The 20,513-nt window shown below is 43.3% G+C and overlaps 1 protein-coding gene across 3 annotated transcripts in view; it reads right to left on the reverse strand.

Annotated features, from left to right (window-relative positions):
• Positions 1 to 19,340, reverse strand: part of cadm1b (cell adhesion molecule 1b) — a 166,771-nt gene extending 147,431 nt beyond the window's left edge. For 2 of the 3 annotated variants that reach the window (XM_058080346.2, XM_058080344.2), the window contains exon 1: positions 19,197 to 19,332. In XM_058080346.2, the coding sequence (XP_057936329.2) occupies positions 19,197 to 19,272 (76 nt within the window). In that variant the 5' untranslated portion in view covers positions 19,273 to 19,332. Of the gene's footprint in view, positions 1 to 19,196 lie in introns of all 3 variants that reach the window. The other variant, XM_058080345.2, reaches the window with a different exon arrangement.
• Between the last annotated feature and the right edge of the window lie 1,173 nt (positions 19,341 to 20,513).

Below are 20,513 nucleotides of genomic sequence, written 5' to 3' on the forward strand. Positions count from 1 at the left end.
TATCATCATGAGGGTGGCGGGGATTATGCTGGAGCCTATCCCAGCTGACTTTGGCCGAGAGGCGGGTCGCCAGCCAATGGCAAGGCACATATAGACAAACAACCATTCCCATTTTGGAGTGGCCAATGAAGCTAGCATGTTTTTGGAATGGGTGACGGAAGCGGAGTACCCGGAGAAAACCCACACATACACGGGAGATTCCAACCCAGGTCTTCTCACCTCCTGGCTGTCTAACTTACATGCTAACCACCGGGCGTCTTCATCCGACATCCCAACTGTGCCTCAAGCGTGTGTTACGTGGAGCCGAACAAGTTAACATGCTAACATCGAGAAACAAAACACTGAAACCAACGCGCGTCTCAGCTGTCATGCACAGCAGAACGCCCTTTTACCAACGCAACCTGCCAAATGCTTAACCGACATCAGATAAAGTGGCGTACGGAGTTACCAAGTGTAAACAGTCAGACACGCCGTCAGTCAGGAAATACTCTTAGCGCCTCTGCTACGATTGATCAAGCACCGGCTCCTAAGTTAAAAACTATCCCTCTGTCAAACAACGCTATTTATTTACCACACCTCAAAATACATCGGGGAGCACTTTAACCACAAGATACGGGACGTATTCAACACGGGTAGTTTTCTTGAACTTTAACTCAATCCAAATCATTTTTCAAAAGCCATCCCTCTCACTAGCGGACAATTTTCTACCTTTTTCTGTTTTTTTTAGCAATCAGCAGTATTGTGGACCTTCAGCAAAATTTCTCAACAAAAAAGAAGGAAAAAAGGCTTTTTGTGAACAGTTACATTTCAAACCATGAACTATTGACCGTTTTCACATTTGCGACGAAACGGTGTGTATGCACGTGTTTGCAGGAGCTGTGCAATTTGATGTCGTTTCACTTCCTGGTTGCTGTGCAATGGGAGAGATGCAGGACGAGTTCTTATAAAATGTGCTTCTGCCACCTTGTGGGCGTGTACCAAACATGCGCTCTTCTATTGTAGAGTTGCATCATCACCTCTCTGTGCTTCTCGCCCCCAAAAAAACACCAAAGTTGATGGAAGTCTTCAAAAGTGAGAGGGCACTTCACGCTTCACAAAACAAAGAAAAAAATGCATCACATGCTTTGCAAGTCATGTGACCCGCCAGATGCTAGCATGCTAGAGATGCCAGCCTTGTACTTCCACACTAGCAGCAGGAAAAGCTCCAAAAATAGTGGTCGCTTCAGCCAGTAGCATGTCAACATGCTAACATGTTAGCATTTTGACATGCTAACATGTTTGCATGATAATGTGTGTGCATCAGTGAATATGTGTGATAGTGGTTATGTTTACTCCGCATTTACAATAAAACACAAATGTGACATATTTATGTGCCAAAGGGGGGGGCCCGGATTTTTTTTTTTTTTTTTTGAGAACCGCTGGTTTATGGAATCACTTAACAAGACGACAAACATGTCAGTTGTCACAGTAAAAAAAATTGTTTACCAGGAAAGCACGACTTGGCAGCAGGTCATGTCACGTACATTTATAATAAAGCCTTGACAGACAGGTGACACCCTGAGGGGCCCGCGAAAATACCACCCAACAGTGTGTCATCCCCGTAAGCCTGAAGGCTCCTGGTTTATACAACCGTGTTGCAAATCAACAATTTGTGGAGTCAAAGGTGTTGCAATTATCTCCAGAAATCTGTTCTTTCATTTTAGGGCAGAACTACAGCATCCCACTGATGTCCTCTCTGCTCAACCATTTCCAGGGCAAGAAATCAGCGTGGTGATTAATTGAAGGTCTTTTCTTACACTGTGGACAATGGCTCCTCTCAGCGCTTAACGGAAGGGAATTGGTTAGTTAAGAGATAACTACAGAGGCCTGCCATCAAAAAGGCAAAGGGGAAGATTTCTTAAGGTGCAAGACAAGGTGCAAGGTGTGGCCTGGGGGGTGGGGGGCATGGCTGATTTTTTTATTTGGCATGAGGAACATTCTACAATTTAGAATTTAACAAAATTTAACTCAAAAAAGGCAAAATTTGAAAAATCAACAGCAAGTAGACTAGACTGGACTAGAACTTCAAATTTAAAAAAAACATAAAAAACGAGCAAAGACCAAAGTCATACTAATATTACACCTTCTCACCTATTAGGGATCCCCCTTATGGGCCAATATTACACCTTCTCACCTATTAGGGATCCCCCTTATGGGCCAATATTACACCTTCTCACCTATTTGGGACCCCCCTTATGGACCAATATTGCATCTCACCTATTTGGGATCCTCTTATGAGCCAATATTACACCTTCTCAGCTACTTGGCATACCCCTTATGGGCCAATATTACACCTCACCTATTTGGGATCCCCTTATGGGCCAATATTACACCTTCTCAGCTACTTGGGACCCCCCTTATGGGCCAATATTACACCTTCTCACCTATTTGGGATCCCCTTATGGGCCAATATTACACCTTCTCACCTATTTGGGATCCCCTTATGGGCCAATATTACACCTTCTCAGCTACTTGGGATCCCCTTATGGGCCAATATTACACCTTCTCAGCTACTTGGGATCCCCTTATGGGCCAATATTACACCTCACCTATTTGGGATCCCCTTATGGGCCAATATTACACCTTCTCAGCTACTTGGGACCCCCCTTATGGGCCAATATTACAACTCACCTATTTGGGATCCCCTTATGGGCCAATATTACACCTTCTCACCTATTTGGGATCCCCTTATGGGCCAATATTACACCTTCTCAGCTACTTGGGATCCCCTTATGGGCCAATATTACAACTCACCTATTTGGGATCCCCTTATGGGCCAATATTACACCTTCTCAGCTACTTGGGACCCCCCTTATGGGCCAATATTACAACTCACCTATTTGGGATCCCCTTATGGGCCAATATTACACCTTCTCACCTATTTGGGATCCCCTTATGGGCCAATATTACACCTTCTCAGCTACTTGGGATCCCCTTATGGGCCAATATTACACCTCACCTATTTGGGATCCCCTTATGGACCAATATTACACCTTCTCAGCTACCTGGGATCCCCTTATGGGCCAATATTACACCTTGGAGCCTATTTGCGATCACTCTTGTGGCCGCTGTCGGGACTGCAGTGAACCCTACCTGCATGTTTTCGGAGCCAAAGCATCCGGTGCCGACCCACACTGGTCAAACTCATGTCAAACCCAAAGCACCTTGACTTATTTGAATGATTCATGACAAGTTCTCTGCTCCCAAATGACGCACCATTAAAGTGATATGAGCGAGATGGACACGCCCACAAAAAGCACATTAAAAAGATGCTAGAAAAGCCATCTGTCTTCATTCCGCTCGATATTTCATTGGGACAAATGGAGTGAGGACGGAATCCACACCACCTATATTTGTGATTGATCGCTCAACCTAGATTTGGGATGTAAAAAGTGATATACAAGTTGGGGTGAAGGACTGAAGGAAAGGATTCATTTTAATGTTGTCAAATGTCTGCCATTTTATGCCGATCTATTAAAGTCAAGTATGTAAGTATAACATTCAATTAAATAGCTATAAAAGGCTACGCTGCTGTAATATTTAACTGCCGAGGTTGGCAAGATGTAATTAGCGTAAAGATGTAATTGTACTGTCCGGCAGAGTACAAACATAAAGAGCTCACCCCCACCATGATGGCGTTTGTGGTATAAGTGCCAATCACAACAGATTCTTCACACTGTGTAAAATACCATCACACTCATTTCATGCCGTCCATCGGCAGGCAATGCATTATTTATTGGATTTTCTCTCCGGTGGTGCACACATAGATGGAGAAGGTGTTTTCATGTCATAAACAATAAAAATATCAGTTGACTTTTTAGGTGTCGACGCCTTAAAAAATGAAACCCAAATGCTCGGAAGCAAGCAAGGATACACTGATTTATTCCGTCTTTTTTTAGAAATAAATAATCCCAGGGTCGTTCCTGAAATCAAACATTTTGATGGATTATGCAGTGTTACCCTCCGCTGGGCCGAGGCCATTTGAATAAATGTAGATTTGAGGTACAGCCAAAGAAAGAACGGGCCAACGTGTCAAAGTGATGCACAGCTGCATGCAGATCTCCTCAAGGAAAGCCGGCGCATCAACACGGAATGTTGTTTCGGGATTTCACACACTTGCTTGGCGCCGAATCCAAATGGATTATGATGTTAATTGGAAATATTCAGGTTCCCGTCACACCTTGTTAGAAACTTTTGCATGTGCCTTCATCAGTAATTCAATGAAAGTCATTTTGAAGAGGATGTTCAACGGGCGGGTCGTGATTGGGGAACAAAAGAACAATTTGTGCTCCTGGTGAGAAACAATCAGCTCAGACTCTACAGGATATTTTTGTCGAGGTGAGAAAATTAACACGTCGTACATCTTAGCATGGCACATGGAGACAAGACAGCAAAGTCCTTTACCGAGTCCCAACCTCACGGAAAACCACCTCCTGAAGAAGGTCGGAATTTTCTGAGGATTTATGACATTTAGTGCTTGTTCTTTTGTTTAGCCAACACTGCATCCTTACAGGCGGCACGGTGGACGAGTGGTTAGCGCGCATAACTCACAGCTAGGAGGACCAGGGTTCGATTCCACCCTCTGCCATCTGTGTGTGGAGTTTGCATGTTCGTGTGCGTGGTTTTTCTCCGGGTACTCCGGTTTCCTCCCACATTCCAAAAAAACATGCTAGGTTAATTGGCGACTCCAAATTGTCCATGGTTGTTTGTCTATATGTGCTCTGTGATTGGCTGGCGACCAGTCCTCTCGCCCGAAGACAGCTGGGATAGGCTCCAGCGACCCTCGTGAGGAAAAAGCGGTAGAAAATGAATGAATGAATGAATGAGCATCCTTACACTTTACAGGAAAACTGCATTTTTGTCGGAATTTTGCCCATTGACATGAACACATTTTTTTTCCACTTTTCTGTGCGCTGTAAAGTGACTAAAACAGCTAGCTTCCTGCAGCTGTCAGACTATAATAAAAACTGCTCCAAAAAGCCCTGCACAATAACCATGCAATAAACCATGCAGTGCAATGTGCAATAAACGTAATAAAAATGTATGTAGTGTGTATAACAACTGACATATACATAGACACGTTGATACGCATGTACACGGCCCAGCTAGCCATGTCCAAACAAAACATGCAATGCGAACTCATACTTTACAGATCATTTGGTTTTTGATGCTGTGTTATGTTCATATGCTTGTTCTTGTTTCATCTTTCACATCAGGATTGTGGATGATGGGCAAAATTCCAAAAAAGAGCAGTTTTCATTTAATGTGGCAATCAGTTTGGTAGAACCATGCATGCTGTAATTATCGCTGGGGTGTTTATCCACCTAATTTGCAAAGAGGCAACGACTGCAGAGAGCCTGTTATTTCCTGGAATTTAAAAACCCATTAGGGTTATTCAGAAAGAATGAAGCCATTTCATGACGCATTGCTTCAGTTCTCAAGCATCGTCTTGCAATGACTCAGTGACCATTTGAAAGAGAGCTTTTCGAAGTTTTGAATGGCTGTCACATGCGGGACAAAATATCTCACTGTCCCCAAAGTGCTTTTTTCTTGTGGGTGCATGTAAAATACGACAAAAAGACTGCATTTGTGTTGCACCTCAGTGGCCTTCAACCTCCACCGACGTCAGCAACCAACTCAGCAGGTCCTGAGATGTGCTGACATCCTCTTAGGGCCCCAATGGTGGCCATGCTGCATGACAGGGAATAAGACTTGAATAATTGTAGCTTGTCTGGAGTTTTTTATTGCTTTTCCTGAGTATTCCTTTTTTGAATAACCTTGTATTATTATAAGTCCAACCTCAGTTTGCATCTGCCTCGGTTAGCATCAAAAGTTTTGCTAGCATACATTACAGCGCGCTTCTTGTGTCATTCATTCATTCATTCATTCATTTTCTACCGCTTATCCTCACGAGGGTCATGGGGGGGTGCTGGAGCCTATCCCAGCTGTCTTCGGGCAAGAAGCGTGGTACACCCTGGACTGGTCGCCAGCCAATCACAGGGCACATATAGACAAACAACCATTCACACTCGTGTCTTGTGTCATTCATCCAAATCCAACTGTGTTCTGTGATCTATTAGCAAGCTAACAAATTGGAACGTAACAGTCAGTCGCCCGTCTATGATGTCATCAGCAGTGGACTCTCAAAAACGTGTTGTTATAGACCAGGGGTCAGCAACCTGCGGCTCCAGAGCCGCATGTGGCTCTTCAGCCTCTTTATTGTGGCTCCCTTTGCGATGCTTGAATATTTTTAACACCCGAGTGGGGAAAATGCACGTCTTTTGTAATGAGTTTTAAAAAATCCAACTTTGTCTGAGACCATGAATGCATCCTGAGTGAGTTCTGACTGCTATCCAGTTCAGTACATGAAGAAAAACAAGTAATACTTACCTACAAATCTAAAAAATAAATTCGAGATAATTTAAAAACAGCGGCATGGGAACTTGTTTTTACGTTTACAGTAGTTTACACATACATTTATGTAAGTTTATCTCCAAAACTAGCAAGAGTACTCCAACTCATCTTTTCTTATCTGAACTACTTTGATACCCCCAAATTCCCTCCAATGTTGTTTTAAACATACTATATGTTTTGCGGCTCCAGGCTATTTTTCTTCAGTGGGCATTGGGTAAAATGGCTCTTTTCATAGTAAAGGTTGCCGACCCCTGTTATAGACAAAACGATTCTAAATGCTTATAAACGGCAAACGAAAGGTACAAATGAACATTTATCATTACTTTAGCTTCATTGAAGACGCGACCATTCCCAAAGACATCATGTGGTGGCGAGACACCAAACGGACACCACCTGCATGTTTTACCATGAGTTTGTTTGTAACCTTCTTTGGTAAAAATGCAGACACTTGCAACTTTCTTTTAAGCTCCATTTTGTGTTATTGAGACGAGTAGATATCGAATTCAACAAATAACTCACGGCAAAACAGGAAGGTGGTGTCCGTGTGGTGTCTCGCTGACAGTCATGTCAAAAATGGCGTCATAAACAATGGCAAAAGTAACTGTAGATGTTCATTCATCATTTATTTATTTCAAATTGGTTTCTGGATTTTTCTTATGGGAAAAATTGATTGAGTTAGCTTTTGTTTCAGCTCGAGTCGGACCTTGTAGGAAGATTCAATGAGGATAACATAGGTTCCCCTGAATATCATTCATTAGACAGTACAGAAGAACTTTTATTACTTGGAGTGTATAAGAAAGTGGAAAGGAAAAGGGTTCTTTGACCATGTGTTGCTTGTTAAACACAATATTGCACAACACAGCAGCACCAGAACCAATGTTGTAATAGCAGAAAGTAACAACAGAGTAACACAATGTTTTAAATGGCATGCAGAGGTCGATCAATCTGTTGATACCTCAAATGGGGCGTTGCTGCCATCTTGTGCAATTACATGTGGATGTTGCCTACAGCCACAGCTTATCGTGTTAATGTTTTTTGGCTCGCCTCTAATTAGATATTCAAGTGCTTTTGTAGACCACACAACTTCAAGGGGTCTCTGCAGTTGATTGACTAGGGAGTGGCTACCGTTACGGATAATTGGAAGGATGGACTAGAGGATGGATACTCAGACGCTTAGCCTGGGGAATGGGGAAATGAAAAAATAGTCAAAAGCATAAAAAAAAGTTTTCCACGAACGCAGTCTGACAAGTTGACTGATATTGCACAGACAACAATCCATAATTCCTCAGGTGAAGCCAATTCGTTCAGTCACACACGCTGGCCTCGCGATACCCCCCCCCCCCATGCCCGCTCAAGCACAGCCATACACTAACAAAACCATTTACATCGCCCCAGCAGCCTATTTACAATATCCAATAAAGCCTAAAATTGATGGATGTCATCTTGGTGCTCCTGCCTCTTCACGAAAACAATATGCTTCAGCTTCATGAGGTCTGGACGAGCTGTTCTTCTGACTGACGCACCTTCAAGCATGAAAGAGCCTAAAAATTGGCTGGAACTAACAATTACAGGAAAATACGCCTTAAATGTCGTGCAAATTGTCAACATGAAACCATTTTTCATGACATCAGAGCACCTTTGGCTTAAGGACAGCAACAGCTTCACCATGAAACAGATCCATTACGTTTAAGTTATTTCCTCCAGGAAAGGTTATGTATTAGTTCATTATTATTGTTATTATAACAAGCAAGCTATTAAATCAATCTAAACAGCAACAATCAGTTCCATGATAACCCTGGGGTGTCAGTGGCAATTTGCCATTAATCATATTAACCCCCCCACCCCCACCCCCGCGGGCATGGAAACTTTTTCAATAACACTCCGCAGCCTATCGCAGTTCTTCAGAAATGAATTAACAAATAATCGCTGATTCGTGGTTGAATATGGTCTCTTATTAAAAGAAAATTCCCATATTTAAGCACATTGTATTCATGGCCTAAATTAAACATTTCCAGGCACAGAAATTGCTACAAAAATACAAATATAAAGCATTAAAAAGATGTGATATGAAGTGTAATCCAGTGTGTATATGTGTATTATGTCAATATTATACAATATTTGGAAATCGGAGTGTAAAGGTGGCTATGGGGGGTATTTCATGTCTACAGGGCTACCATATTGGTTAAAAAAGTCACAGACATGGGTTTCTATGCTATGAAAATTATTAAAGTTATTAATATTAACATTTCGCTCATCGCAGAACAAATTAACCAATTAATCGTGATAACCAAGAGATTAATCGATCGTAGATGATGGCTGCTCAGTCTGTGTAAAATAAGTCAAAAGTTTTGTTGTATTTCCTGCTCTCTCTCTCGCTCTCTCTCTCTCTCTCTCTCTCTCTCTCTCTCTCTCTCTCTCTCTCTCTCCCGTCGTCACAAACGTGTCCATCGCTTGTCCAGTGTCATTCTGCTCCTTGGTTGGTGAGTGTGAGCACGGCTGCCATCTCGCTAGAGGACGATGCATCATTCCAGCATCACGACACCGTTACTGACGTCTGGCCTGCCTCCTCCTCTCCTCCCCCGGCAGCTCACCCCACGGCCGATACACACAGAGACCAATCGAAATCCAAATAAATCCCAAGCTATTAACATAAGATCAATGCCTTCTGATGGAGTAAAATCCAGGTCATTCCACAACGTTCATTCGCCTGCTGTCTGTCCTAAAATGAACTTGAACCGTGTTTCCAAGCTATCTGTCTCGGCTTTCATAACACGGAAGCCATTGCAATCATCAGCAGCAAGAGTGTTGGGAGGCGGTAACGATCAGGCCACATCCGCTTCTCCCGTGGCATATCGCACATACATACAGCAGCTTCTCCTGAACAGGAAGGCTAACTGGCAAAAAGCTATGCACTTCGCTATTACCACCATCAAAAAGTTCTTCATTCTTGTGACTGGATTTGCTGTGGATAAAACACGAGAAATGTAGAAACATGAGAAATGTATCAGTGATAACTGTAGGATACTGTTCGGATTAGAACCAGCAGCATATTTTAAGGCAAACCAACAAAGAGGGTGCAATTTTCAGCACTTAAAATACACACAATCAACTGGCAGCAGCAATCAGTGAGTGTGGATTCAGTGGATGGACCAACAGCTTTTACAAAAGACTGATTTTATGAAACGGACACAGAAGCTTAAAGGAAAAAAAATCCATAGTGCCGATAAACATCACCACAGCCGAGCAAAGTTCACTTTCTGCACTCAGAGTAGAGCTGATACATTGTAGTGCTTACGTGCGCATATTGGGAAGAGTTCTCAGTGTGGTATACAAGCGTCCCTCATTTATCACGGCTAACTGGTTCCATACTCGGCCATGATAAGTGGGATTCGTTTTTAAAAATGGAATATTTGCTTCCAATTCCTAAAGACGCCACCATCAGGCACACTTGGTTGGAGTTCCTGATTCCCTGATTCCCTACCAGCAAAAGAAACTTCAAACTTGCTGAAACCCGACGCCTTCCCACGCTGTACAGCTGAATAGGTGCAGATTCTGGAAGCACTAGAAAGCTTTGTGTGCTGGTTATTGTGTGTAACTGCTCTATAGGAGTCCACAACTCAATACAAAGGGATGAAAAATTAGCATAAGTATTTATTTAAGATTTAAATAAACACGATTGTTATGTAATGGACAACTTCATGTTCTGTCTCAACTCCATTCCCCTTGCACCCTCGCAATACTGCAGTTCGATCATCACTCCCTCACTACATCACGTTTTTCTGAAATTAATTAATTTCCAAAAAGATCTCTGCTTCAGAGTAGCAGTTAAAGACATGTACTGTATGAAAGGATGTGACGGTTATGCAGCATCTCGTTCGATACCAACCCACTGCTATTTGGAAGCCAATACATCAGGGCCATATTTCCTCCAAATACATTTAGCTGTCATCTCCGATGTAAACAATGTGACTTTGACTTTCCCCTTCCATTAGCTCTATTGCCTCCCGTGTCTGTGCACGCAGCAATGACTCAAGCATGAGAAATAATCAATAGGCTCCTGGTCAGGCCCAGCCGGCCGTCGTGCTTGGTGCGCACCGTTCTGATCAGCCTTGACAAGACAGATCGTAGCGGCACGTCCCGGCGTAATTAAGATGCTTGGCCGTCTTGCAGAGAAACTCAAGAGCATGATGCCGTCTCTTGAGACAGTCGGCGCAACGAGATGCGAGATGTAAGCTGCGACAAAATGTTATGATGACACGTCCTGGATCAGTCGTAACGATTGGGCAGGAAAAACGGCAAAAAGTACAGATTAAAGGTCACAAGGCTATTCGGCTGGCATCTTCTTATCGGAAGAAAAACGGTTTAGACGTTAGGACAACTTGCTACTCAACATCAATTAAAGTTGAGGGCAGGACAAAGCAGTTTAGCCGTGCATCCGTATGGCTTACAAGGTCAACAGTGACGAGGGAAATGTTGATGACGTAATAGGACTACCAGGGACATCAATTGAAACAACGACTGCTGCTTTGATAGTAAAGAGAGTGAAATATCGGAGAAAAAACACTTTTATATTATGTGATCAAGTACTAGTATGAGAAACAAACAAAACTAAATATGATGTTGGGGGAAAAGTTACGATATTATGGGAATAAAGTCCAAATATTTGGGGATAAATTGCCAGAACAATTTTTTTAATCCTTCCAATATTAACTAAATAGTGTGTAACCTTAAAGTACGCTAAATATGCTTTGTCACCCATCTTTTTTTCTTTAAATATTCAACTATATGGCTTGGTTAACTGAATATAATTATAGGTTATCACATGGTTTGTCTGGTATCAGGCCCGGTCAGTCTCGACCTTCGGTCTCGGGCTGATACTGACACTTGGGGGCATGATACCTGGCCTGATACCAGACAAACCATGTGATGATCTTATTATCACATACTATTTAATCATGAGCTTATTATCACGCACTATTTAATCAAAAGATAATTTGGTTTCCAGAAAATGTTCAGTTTATTACATGTATTATATCTAAACAGTGTAAACACAATAATTGCAAAAATATTTCAACAATAATATTTTATCAACAGTCTTATCTTATCAATGTCTGACAATTAAAGTTCCATTAATCAAGTTTGGGTTTTTTGGTGACTGGAGAAGCACTAGGAATATTTATAGTGTGTGTTCACGCTCGTGCGCTGTTTCACGGGCACGATACCAGAGCAGCGCGCTCTGAGTGGACAGCTACGGGGGCTGATACTGGACATGGTTAAACTCTATATTTTATCAGTATCACTGCCCTGGGCTTTGACACAGTATCATTTCGGCCTTTTCCCGTATCATTCATGGGCGATTTCTAGGGTACTGGGCTAATTAATACTGTAGTATGTGATAATATACAGTATCAAAGTAGCCTACGCATTCTTTGATTTGTCAGTATGCATCCCTCGGTGGAAAAAGTTTGGGCACTCCTTTTTTTCCCCCCAAGACATGCTTCATGATCATAAATGATGCATACATTTTTCCATCATTTTGGTGCATTCACTAACAACACGGCGTCGATTCACGAATGAAAAACTTCCCAGTTACAGCACTCGGTCTGGTGGCAACGCGTACAGCCCAGGATTTATTGTCAGGATATTGCTTTTACTGTATTTCATTTGCAATGCGTCTACCCGTTCTATCAAAGTTCCTCTTTGGTAGCCCTGAGAGTACTGTTTCAATAAAATTAGTGAAACATTAGAGTGCTGGCGGGCGATGCTGAAAAGGAATAGTAATGTGGAAAGACACAGCTATTCTAATGTCGTCCCTAAGTGTTGCCATATCCTGCTGCGTAAGGGAATAACGTTTCATTGGGTCTGCATAAATGCATTTGGAAGCAGCGCTCCAACAAAAGAGGGGGCGCCTACAACCAAGTCGGGTGCTCAGGAAAAATATTACCCGTCCTTAAATTTCAGGCAAGATATAAATCAGGAAAGCTACTTGATTTTTATTCTTATCGGAAAGTGACAGCTGCAGCACATTATCCTCCTATTACCAGATGTAAAGGTTTCTCAACTCTGGTTTTTTGACGCTTTCACCTGCTGCTTGACTGGGAGTGCCCGCTGGTTATTTTATCAGGCCCAGATCTGCCCAAACAAGCCCAGATAGGTGCTGTGCCTCTCCTGTTGTTAGAGCTGCAACCAATCTCCTTTGGAGCCAGAAAAGCTTCTGGCCAACGCATTAAGTGGATGCACCGCCATTACACCACAGCGGACGCGTCAGATGGAGCCGCTACCGATGGGGCCTTCATGCCGGCCGCCATCAAAACAAAGCCTTCAGCTCACCCACTGTGTCTTTAAATGGGACCAAAACAAAACAGGATTTAATGGAACGCTCTCTGGCTGGCCTTCTTACCAAATCCAAAACATCCTTCTTTTCCCTCCGATTCAAGCACTGGATTAGTGGCCGCTTCATAACTTAAAAGTATTGATTAAAGATAGCCTCGTCTCTTGCAGACCGACTCTTTATTGATCAGTGAGAGATGTCTTTTGAAGTCTTATTGCTGTGACTCGTTTTTGGAGTCTCAGCAGTCGGCCAAAAAATGCCATCATTATAACTCTGGAACCTCTGAAGATTCAGCTCCGAAAATAATAAACCTGATGATCGTAGCAAAACATCAAACCGACTACGAAGCTCTCTGAATGGTCTGAACTCCTGTTTCCATCCAAGTCAATGTTGTACGGATGAGAACAGTTTGCCGATGAGTCTGGAAGTACGTATTAAGGGTCTTCCCATAGCCGACTTCTTGTACTTCCCGGAACTTAACTATTCTAGGCTGGTTGCAGCCAAGTAGTGGGCGCCATTTTGCAGCATGTGCATGCCTTAAAATTTCCCTACAACGCTAACTTTGTGTGCGCTTCACTTTTCCATCCTCTATCCTCTCCGACTTCCTCCTTCCTGTCTTCCATTGCGGCATCATGAGCGCCATGATGAGCGCTGCCGAGGTCCTATCACATGACCTGTGTCACCGAATGGCGGTTTCTATAGCTTAAACGTCCTCTACAGTGGAGTTACCTCACCGTGTAGACGTGTAAACACGTTCTTTTTGTTTTTTAATGTCCAAATACATCTTTGCTATTGGATGAGTTAAAAAGCAGTACATTTCTCCATCCGTGTACTGTACTTGTACATGTACTGTACTTGCACATTACTTCCAGATACAGTCTCCAAGGTGGAATCACGTGTGAAACCCATCCATTAATTTCTTATACCACTTATCCTCACGAGGGTCGCTGGTTATGCTGGAGCCGAGCACATGTGAAATTCTCCATATATTTTGATATGCAAGTCGAACGTGAGTAGGAAAAAAAAAGGGACTTCTAATCCGGAAATCCAAAAGTACTGAGTGGTAACCAGTCCTACAAAACACAGAAAGTGAATAAAAAAAGAGTAAATGTTGTTTGAAAAGAGGAGTAGGGCAAATAGGGCAAACAGGGCAAATAGGTTGTGTGGTGCTGATTGTTGGGCGGACCAGCGATTTCACTGGGGAAGTGTTCTGTCCCACGTGAACGTATCCATCCCATCGTCGGATGAAAGTGTGCAATTTAGTTTGACACAAGTGCTCGGCAGAGATTGAGACACTTGGAATATTCCATGTATTCAGAATAAGCAAATCAGCCCTCCGGCGCAATAAGAGACGTGTGATTGCAGCCCAGACTGAGACGCATCCATCCAGAAGCGCAGTCCCCCCTAAATGGAGGGCTGAGCTGCACCATTCATTTTTAGGGCTGGGAAAATAGTCCAACTCAACCAAACGACAAGAAGCCTGAGTCCAATCATGAAATAAAGTCCTGTGTGAGGGACAAAGATGGGTTTGGTCTGTCACACGTAACAGGAAGTGATGGCGTCACACAAGCGCCTTAATAGCGGCTTGTGATTGCTCCATCAGCCATACTAATATGCCCTCCATGCCGCTTTCAAAAGCCCGGCCGTGGCATTTCCAGTTTTGCCGATTGTTAGCGTCGTAGCAAGCCCGTCCAATCGGTGAAAGCAAATGGGAAAACAATGTTCCATTCATGCGATATCAGCTCTTCTCCTCATTAAAACTGCAAAGTTATGAATGGAGGCTTGTGTGCAGACCACCATCAACAGTTTCTCCTAATTGAGCGTTTTCTATATTTCGACACAGTTTGTCATTCAGCAAAGCCTTGCCATAGAAACTTCCCAAGGTTTAACCCTTTTTTTTTTTACTTTTCAATTATTGACTACATGATTCAGAAAGTACTGCTGCAGTTCTCCGACCTTGGAGGAGAGACTTTGTGTCTTTCAGAAACTACATTACCCAGTCAAGGACTTGCCGCATCCACACGGCCCAATGGAGAAGTCCTTTCTTTGCAAACCCTCTCACATGCTACCATCACTTACCGTTTTCACTTTGGGCCACGTTGTCGTATTGGTTACCCCCCCCCCGCAGAGGTGAGAATGTGTGAAACCACATAAACGTGTCATCACTTAGTGATATATGACACATTTGATTATTATCTTCTTCATTTTCTATTGTTCTACCGACAAGGTTACGATGAAGGAAGTCCAACTATTGCATCATTCTGTTTAAAAGTCAAACTGCACGCAGTAAATTAGAAAGATGCAGTAGAAAGAATACCTTTTCATATGGGTTTACTTTGGATAATATACTGTATTATCCAAATATACTGCAAGTATATCCCCCTTTTCTATGCCCCTTATCGTCACCGGGGGGGGGCATGCTGGAGCCTATCCCAGCTGTCCACCCTGGACTGGTGGCCAGCCAACCACAGGGCATATAGACAAACAACCATTCCCACCCACATTCATACGTATGGACAATTTGGAGTGGACAATGAAGCTAACATGTTTTTGAAATAGGGGAGGAAATAAATATAAAAGAAATAATATAATACATACAACAATACAACAACAATACAACAATATAATATAATACGTGTCTTTTTGAAGTTGTTGGTATGGAGGGACATATTTGGCCTCCAACCACAAAAGTCCCCAAAATGCCACCAAACCTTAACAACAGATTTTTCCATTTTTCTTATAGCATTTATTATTTGCTTCATGTGAACTAATGTTTTTAAAAGCTTAATACAGTAATATAAACATAAAAAGGGAACTAACAATACAATTTATAATGTATGTCTATATGCTTAAAAAATATAATAAATTAATACAAAAAAATAAGTATTCAGACGTATATTATTGATTGGGCCACATAAAACGATATGGCCGTCCAAGTCTGGCCCGCGGGCCTTGTGTTTGACATCTGTACACTGGAGAACTTTGCCTTTGCACACCGATCAATGGCATTGGATTTGTCAGGTATTGAAACAAGCGATAATGCAGAAATCTATTTACTTCACCCACCCCCCCAAAACCAGAGCAGACAGAGGAATGAAACAGCCCGGCGGTGATGTGAGGTCCAAAATGGAAGCAGCCCAAATGGCTCTTAACCATGCCACTTCTCCATCCGAGGTTCCCTTGAAATAATAAGATGAGTTAGCAGCGCATTAAGTAGAGCCATGCATTACCTCACAATTAGCATGAGGATTATTAAGTCGTTTAATGTCAATTTAATGAGCAATAAATTCAATTTCTTTAAATAGAAGCCCGAATTATTGTTACAAATGATGTACTGGGGCGATATACTGTACAGGCCACACGTGGGCACACACACACCATGAACCAGCCATTAAGTGCAGGATTATTATTATCCTGAAGCTCCTTACTCGTATGAGAGACTTTACAGAGATGGCACTGATGTAATGTGTCTTGGATCACTTCCTCTGATTGTCTTTGTGGAATAAATCCATTTATTGTTCCAGTTCAGACAGAAAATTCTCTTGCGTCCCGGCGGTCGACATCCACACATGACAATGGACCGGCGACAGCGTGCAGAGATACGACGAGAGAGAAAGTAACTACAAGGTCTGGTTTGTCCGAGGTAATCATTTTGTGATGCAAATTACTCTTTCATACGCATATTGTTCTGAGAAGCAAAAGTCTTTTCTTAAGTGGCACCACCAACTAACTGGAACAGCGGTCCTCATCACCGAAATCCCACCAGAACAAAACGAGTCAGAAGTATTTATACAAATCAAAGCATCACGAATACGAGACATTAGTGTCATGTAGTACTTATCTGAAGTACATCAGTAAGTCCTTCTCCTTGAAATAGCAGCGTGCCTTGAATGGAATAGAGACAATAAATACTGCATAAGCATGACTCGGCAGGACTTGCGCTGATTTAACCTTTGACCTCAGCTACCTCGGCCACCTCGGATCAACAATTTGAAATCAATATCTTTGTTGTTCAGACAAGGTTTGAGAGTGTCGGACCTCCTGACAACAATCACCTTCATACAATGTCCTAAAACCAGGGTCCCCGACCCATCGATCGCCATGGATCGGGTCTTAACGGGTCAATGACCTGCTCCGTTCAGATCTTGCCTGCGTTTACAACCGAGACCAGGGATTTTGGGCTCCGAAAGGATGGTGACCACTGTCCTAAAAGGTTTTGAGGCCTTCTGAGGAAGGAAAATGGAAGAACATCCTGTCCAACAGCAAGAGACACGCGACGGACAAGATTTCAGCGTCGCACGGCTCAAAGTTCACCAGCAGCCAGAGACGGACATGTCCAATCACTCACGATGGCAAAGTGCTGGCAGGCGGGGGCCCCCGCCGTAACAACTGTATGTTTCCTTTTGTTTCTCTCAGACGCCGTCCCCCCCCCGCACCGCCCGCAGGCTCGCTGACAGCTCGCATTGATCCACTTCTCCATTGCTCAGGCCTGACAAATGGCTTCAAACCTGCAATAAGTGGGCAAGCTCTCCCACGGCGGGGCCAGGCCTCCGGGGCGGGTGACGTGAGGAGATGAGCAGCGACGGGCGGGTTCTTTGTTCATGTGCAACGTTTCAGCATGTCATAACAAGATGTTCCGTCAAAGCGGCAACACTCTTCCCCTCCGCGATGCCACATGGTTATTATAATCTCATGCTAAGCACTCGGAAACACAACCTCGCTACAATAATCCACCAGGTTACGATACGTGCAGTTGTTCTGCCCTGAAACACAGCTCCAATCGGCTTATTCCGGATTACCACCAAATCAAACAATGCAGCTGATGTGCCGGTGCAGGTCCACTTCAACCAGGAGACTCCATCTCTTCTCTCGCGCTGCACACCAGTGTACCGCTTATTCTATTTGTCTGGGCGGTTAATTAAATTATCGTGGGGAAGGGGGGGGGGCGCAGGCAGTGTTCCAATGCAACGCAGCGCCGTAACACAATCGACAACTGTGATGTAAATAGAAGACTTACCAGCAGTGAGCTGCTGGTTAACGCTCCCAGGACACCTGATTGAGTACACCTGGCAACACGTACTGTTGGGTTACTTCAGGACGGCACTGAGAGCTTTCTAATGGGACACCAGCACATAAGCCACAGTGGGGGGGCTCCGAGCAGCATAGTGCTGACATGCATGCATCCAACTGAGTGTAGTATCGTAACGTAGAGGCATAAGCCAGGGGTTCTCACCCCCCCCCACAATCCGATGATGGTTGACGGTTGAACCGTCAAGCCACGCACATTTCCTTTGCAGGAATAACATTCCAAAACGTTCCAAGATAGAACGTTAAAATAAGAAACATCTGGGCTTCTGTTCGATTTGGCAACTGTGTGATGCGTGTCAATCAAACCTGAGCAGTCTGACACATGCAGCACGTGTACCTAATATTGTGTCCGATGGCTGTTTATGTTGTTATCCGACGCTCCTGTGGACCTGCTGATGTTCCACAGCACCTTTGCACCCAAGAAGCGTGAAAGCGGAATTAAATGACATAAAATAAGTGACGCTTTTTTTTTGTTCTTGTTGCAGAAGGCAAGAAGCGACAACAAAAACACGACACACACCGAGCTGCGAGAGGCGGAACCCTGCAGCATGCTAACATTTCAACCGCTACACATGTGCCAGTAATGTCAGCAGGGGAGGTAACGCACACACACACATGCACACACTTTGCAGGAAATGATCAGGTGGTGCAGGGGTGTCAAACTCCTGCCATGGGGGCCAAGACACTCCAGCTTTTCTTTCCAGCTGTCACTCAAGCAGCTGATTTGAATGATGAACCTCCTTTGGTTTGAGAAAGGAGCTGTCAATGAAATCACCTGCTGGAGAAACTGCTTGGAAAGCCAAGCTGCGGTGCTTGGGCCTCTGTTGACACATGTCCCCCGGTGAGAGTGCACCCTCGTTCATGCAGAGACATGTCGGACTGCAGGCTATAGACTTGCACTCCAAGGAGGACTCAAGGAGGGAGCTGCTCCAACCACCATAACGTCCAAGTTTGCACCATAACTGCATACCGCAGGACGTTCGCTTGACGCGATGCAGAGGAGCGCTACTTTATTGCTGCCTGTGCAATTGTGCGGTACTTTTTTTTGACACGTTTAACACCGCATCGGGACGTAACTACACAGACAAGCTTAAAACCAGCGCCGAATTGGTGGCTCGAATGCGCCTTGAGGGGTGACGTGCGGCGGCTCAGTTGCGGACTCGCATCTCGGTGCGCATGGGGGCAAAGGTGATCTGCGCTGAAAAGCGAGGGGACTCTTGGAAGCGCAAACAACTTGCTCCCCTCCCGCCTCCTCTCGTCTCGTTCTCCCGAAGCTTGCCTCCCCCGTACCGCACAACATCAGAATCGCATGCAGCAAACTTACCTTGGAGGAGAAAAGCCGCTGAAATCACAACAAGACCGAAAGGAAGAGCGAGAGATCCGCTTGCCGTGCTCGCCATGTTGGACACCTGCTGGAGACTGGCGGAGCTGGATCACCTACGGACGGCCATGGGGTGGAACTGTGCACCCATGAGAGGGGAGGGGAGGGGAGGAGAGGAGAAGGAGGAGGAGGCGATGAGGAGGAGGAGGGAGAGGAGGAGGAGGAGGGATCAAACACTCAGTCTGCTACCATCAAGCAGCATCCTTGCATGATCTGACTTTGCATGAAATATAGGGCAGGGTGTGCAGACATATCCAAAATATCATTAAACAAAAACGAAAAAAATGAAGGTCAAATTCTAAATATGACATGTTATAGTAATCTAAGTGATCTAAATTGTAATCTAAGTAGAACAAGTCATAGTTTCATAAGTACTATGACCAAATATAACGCCATTAAAGTAGCCGGGCAAGGTTTGTTAAAGTCGCAATATTATGAGAAAAAAACTAAATAACAAATAAAGTTGTAATTTTTGGAAAGTGTAAACAGCAGTAATTTTATGAAAATAATGTTAAATTAATTAAAAGAAATAAGTCATAATTTTATTAAATTTATTGTAAGAAAATATCTGACAATTCTTCAGGACATTTGAACAGCAGATGTAGAAGAACACTGTAAAATAATTTCCTGTGAATTTACAGTATTACAGTATGACAGTATTTTACTGCCATCGCACTGCCAGTAAAATACTGTAATATATTTCACAGTATGTTTACTGTGGTTTAATTTACAATAATAAAAATAGTACTGTAAATTAAATGATGACTGTGACAATTCAAATTACTTTAAACTCAAAATATGTATGTTACTGTAATTTTACTGTTAATTTTTTTTCCCTGTAATACAAATCAGTGTATAACTGTAAACATCAAAACTGTATTACTGCAATATGAGTTATTTTCCAATTACTAAGAAGTAAAATTACAGTACACAGTTGTAAACAATGGTATTATTGGAATCTTAAAGTTTATGACAATAAAGTCAAACGACACGTGTGTACCATGACATGCAATCTCCTACACGTATACCATGACATATCTCCTATATACCATGACATACATGACATATCTCCTGCTAGAATGAACACACATATGTGTTGTATCCTTTCATTTTTCACTGATAGGAAATGGTTTGTGACCTCCCCTCCCCCCATACCGTAAGGCAACAAAAAGACCCAATAATGTACATTATCTCTCTAGCTGGTGTCGGCTCCACTTCCACTCAAGTGCTGCTTTATAGCCCAATCATTCCTGCTAGTTA

Source organism: Doryrhamphus excisus, linkage group LG8, assembly GCF_037039965.1.
Source record: "Doryrhamphus excisus strain RoL-2023G ecotype Guam linkage group LG8, RoL_Dexc_Guam_v1.1, whole genome shotgun sequence".
NCBI lineage: Eukaryota > Metazoa > Chordata > Actinopteri > Syngnathiformes > Syngnathidae > Doryrhamphus > Doryrhamphus excisus.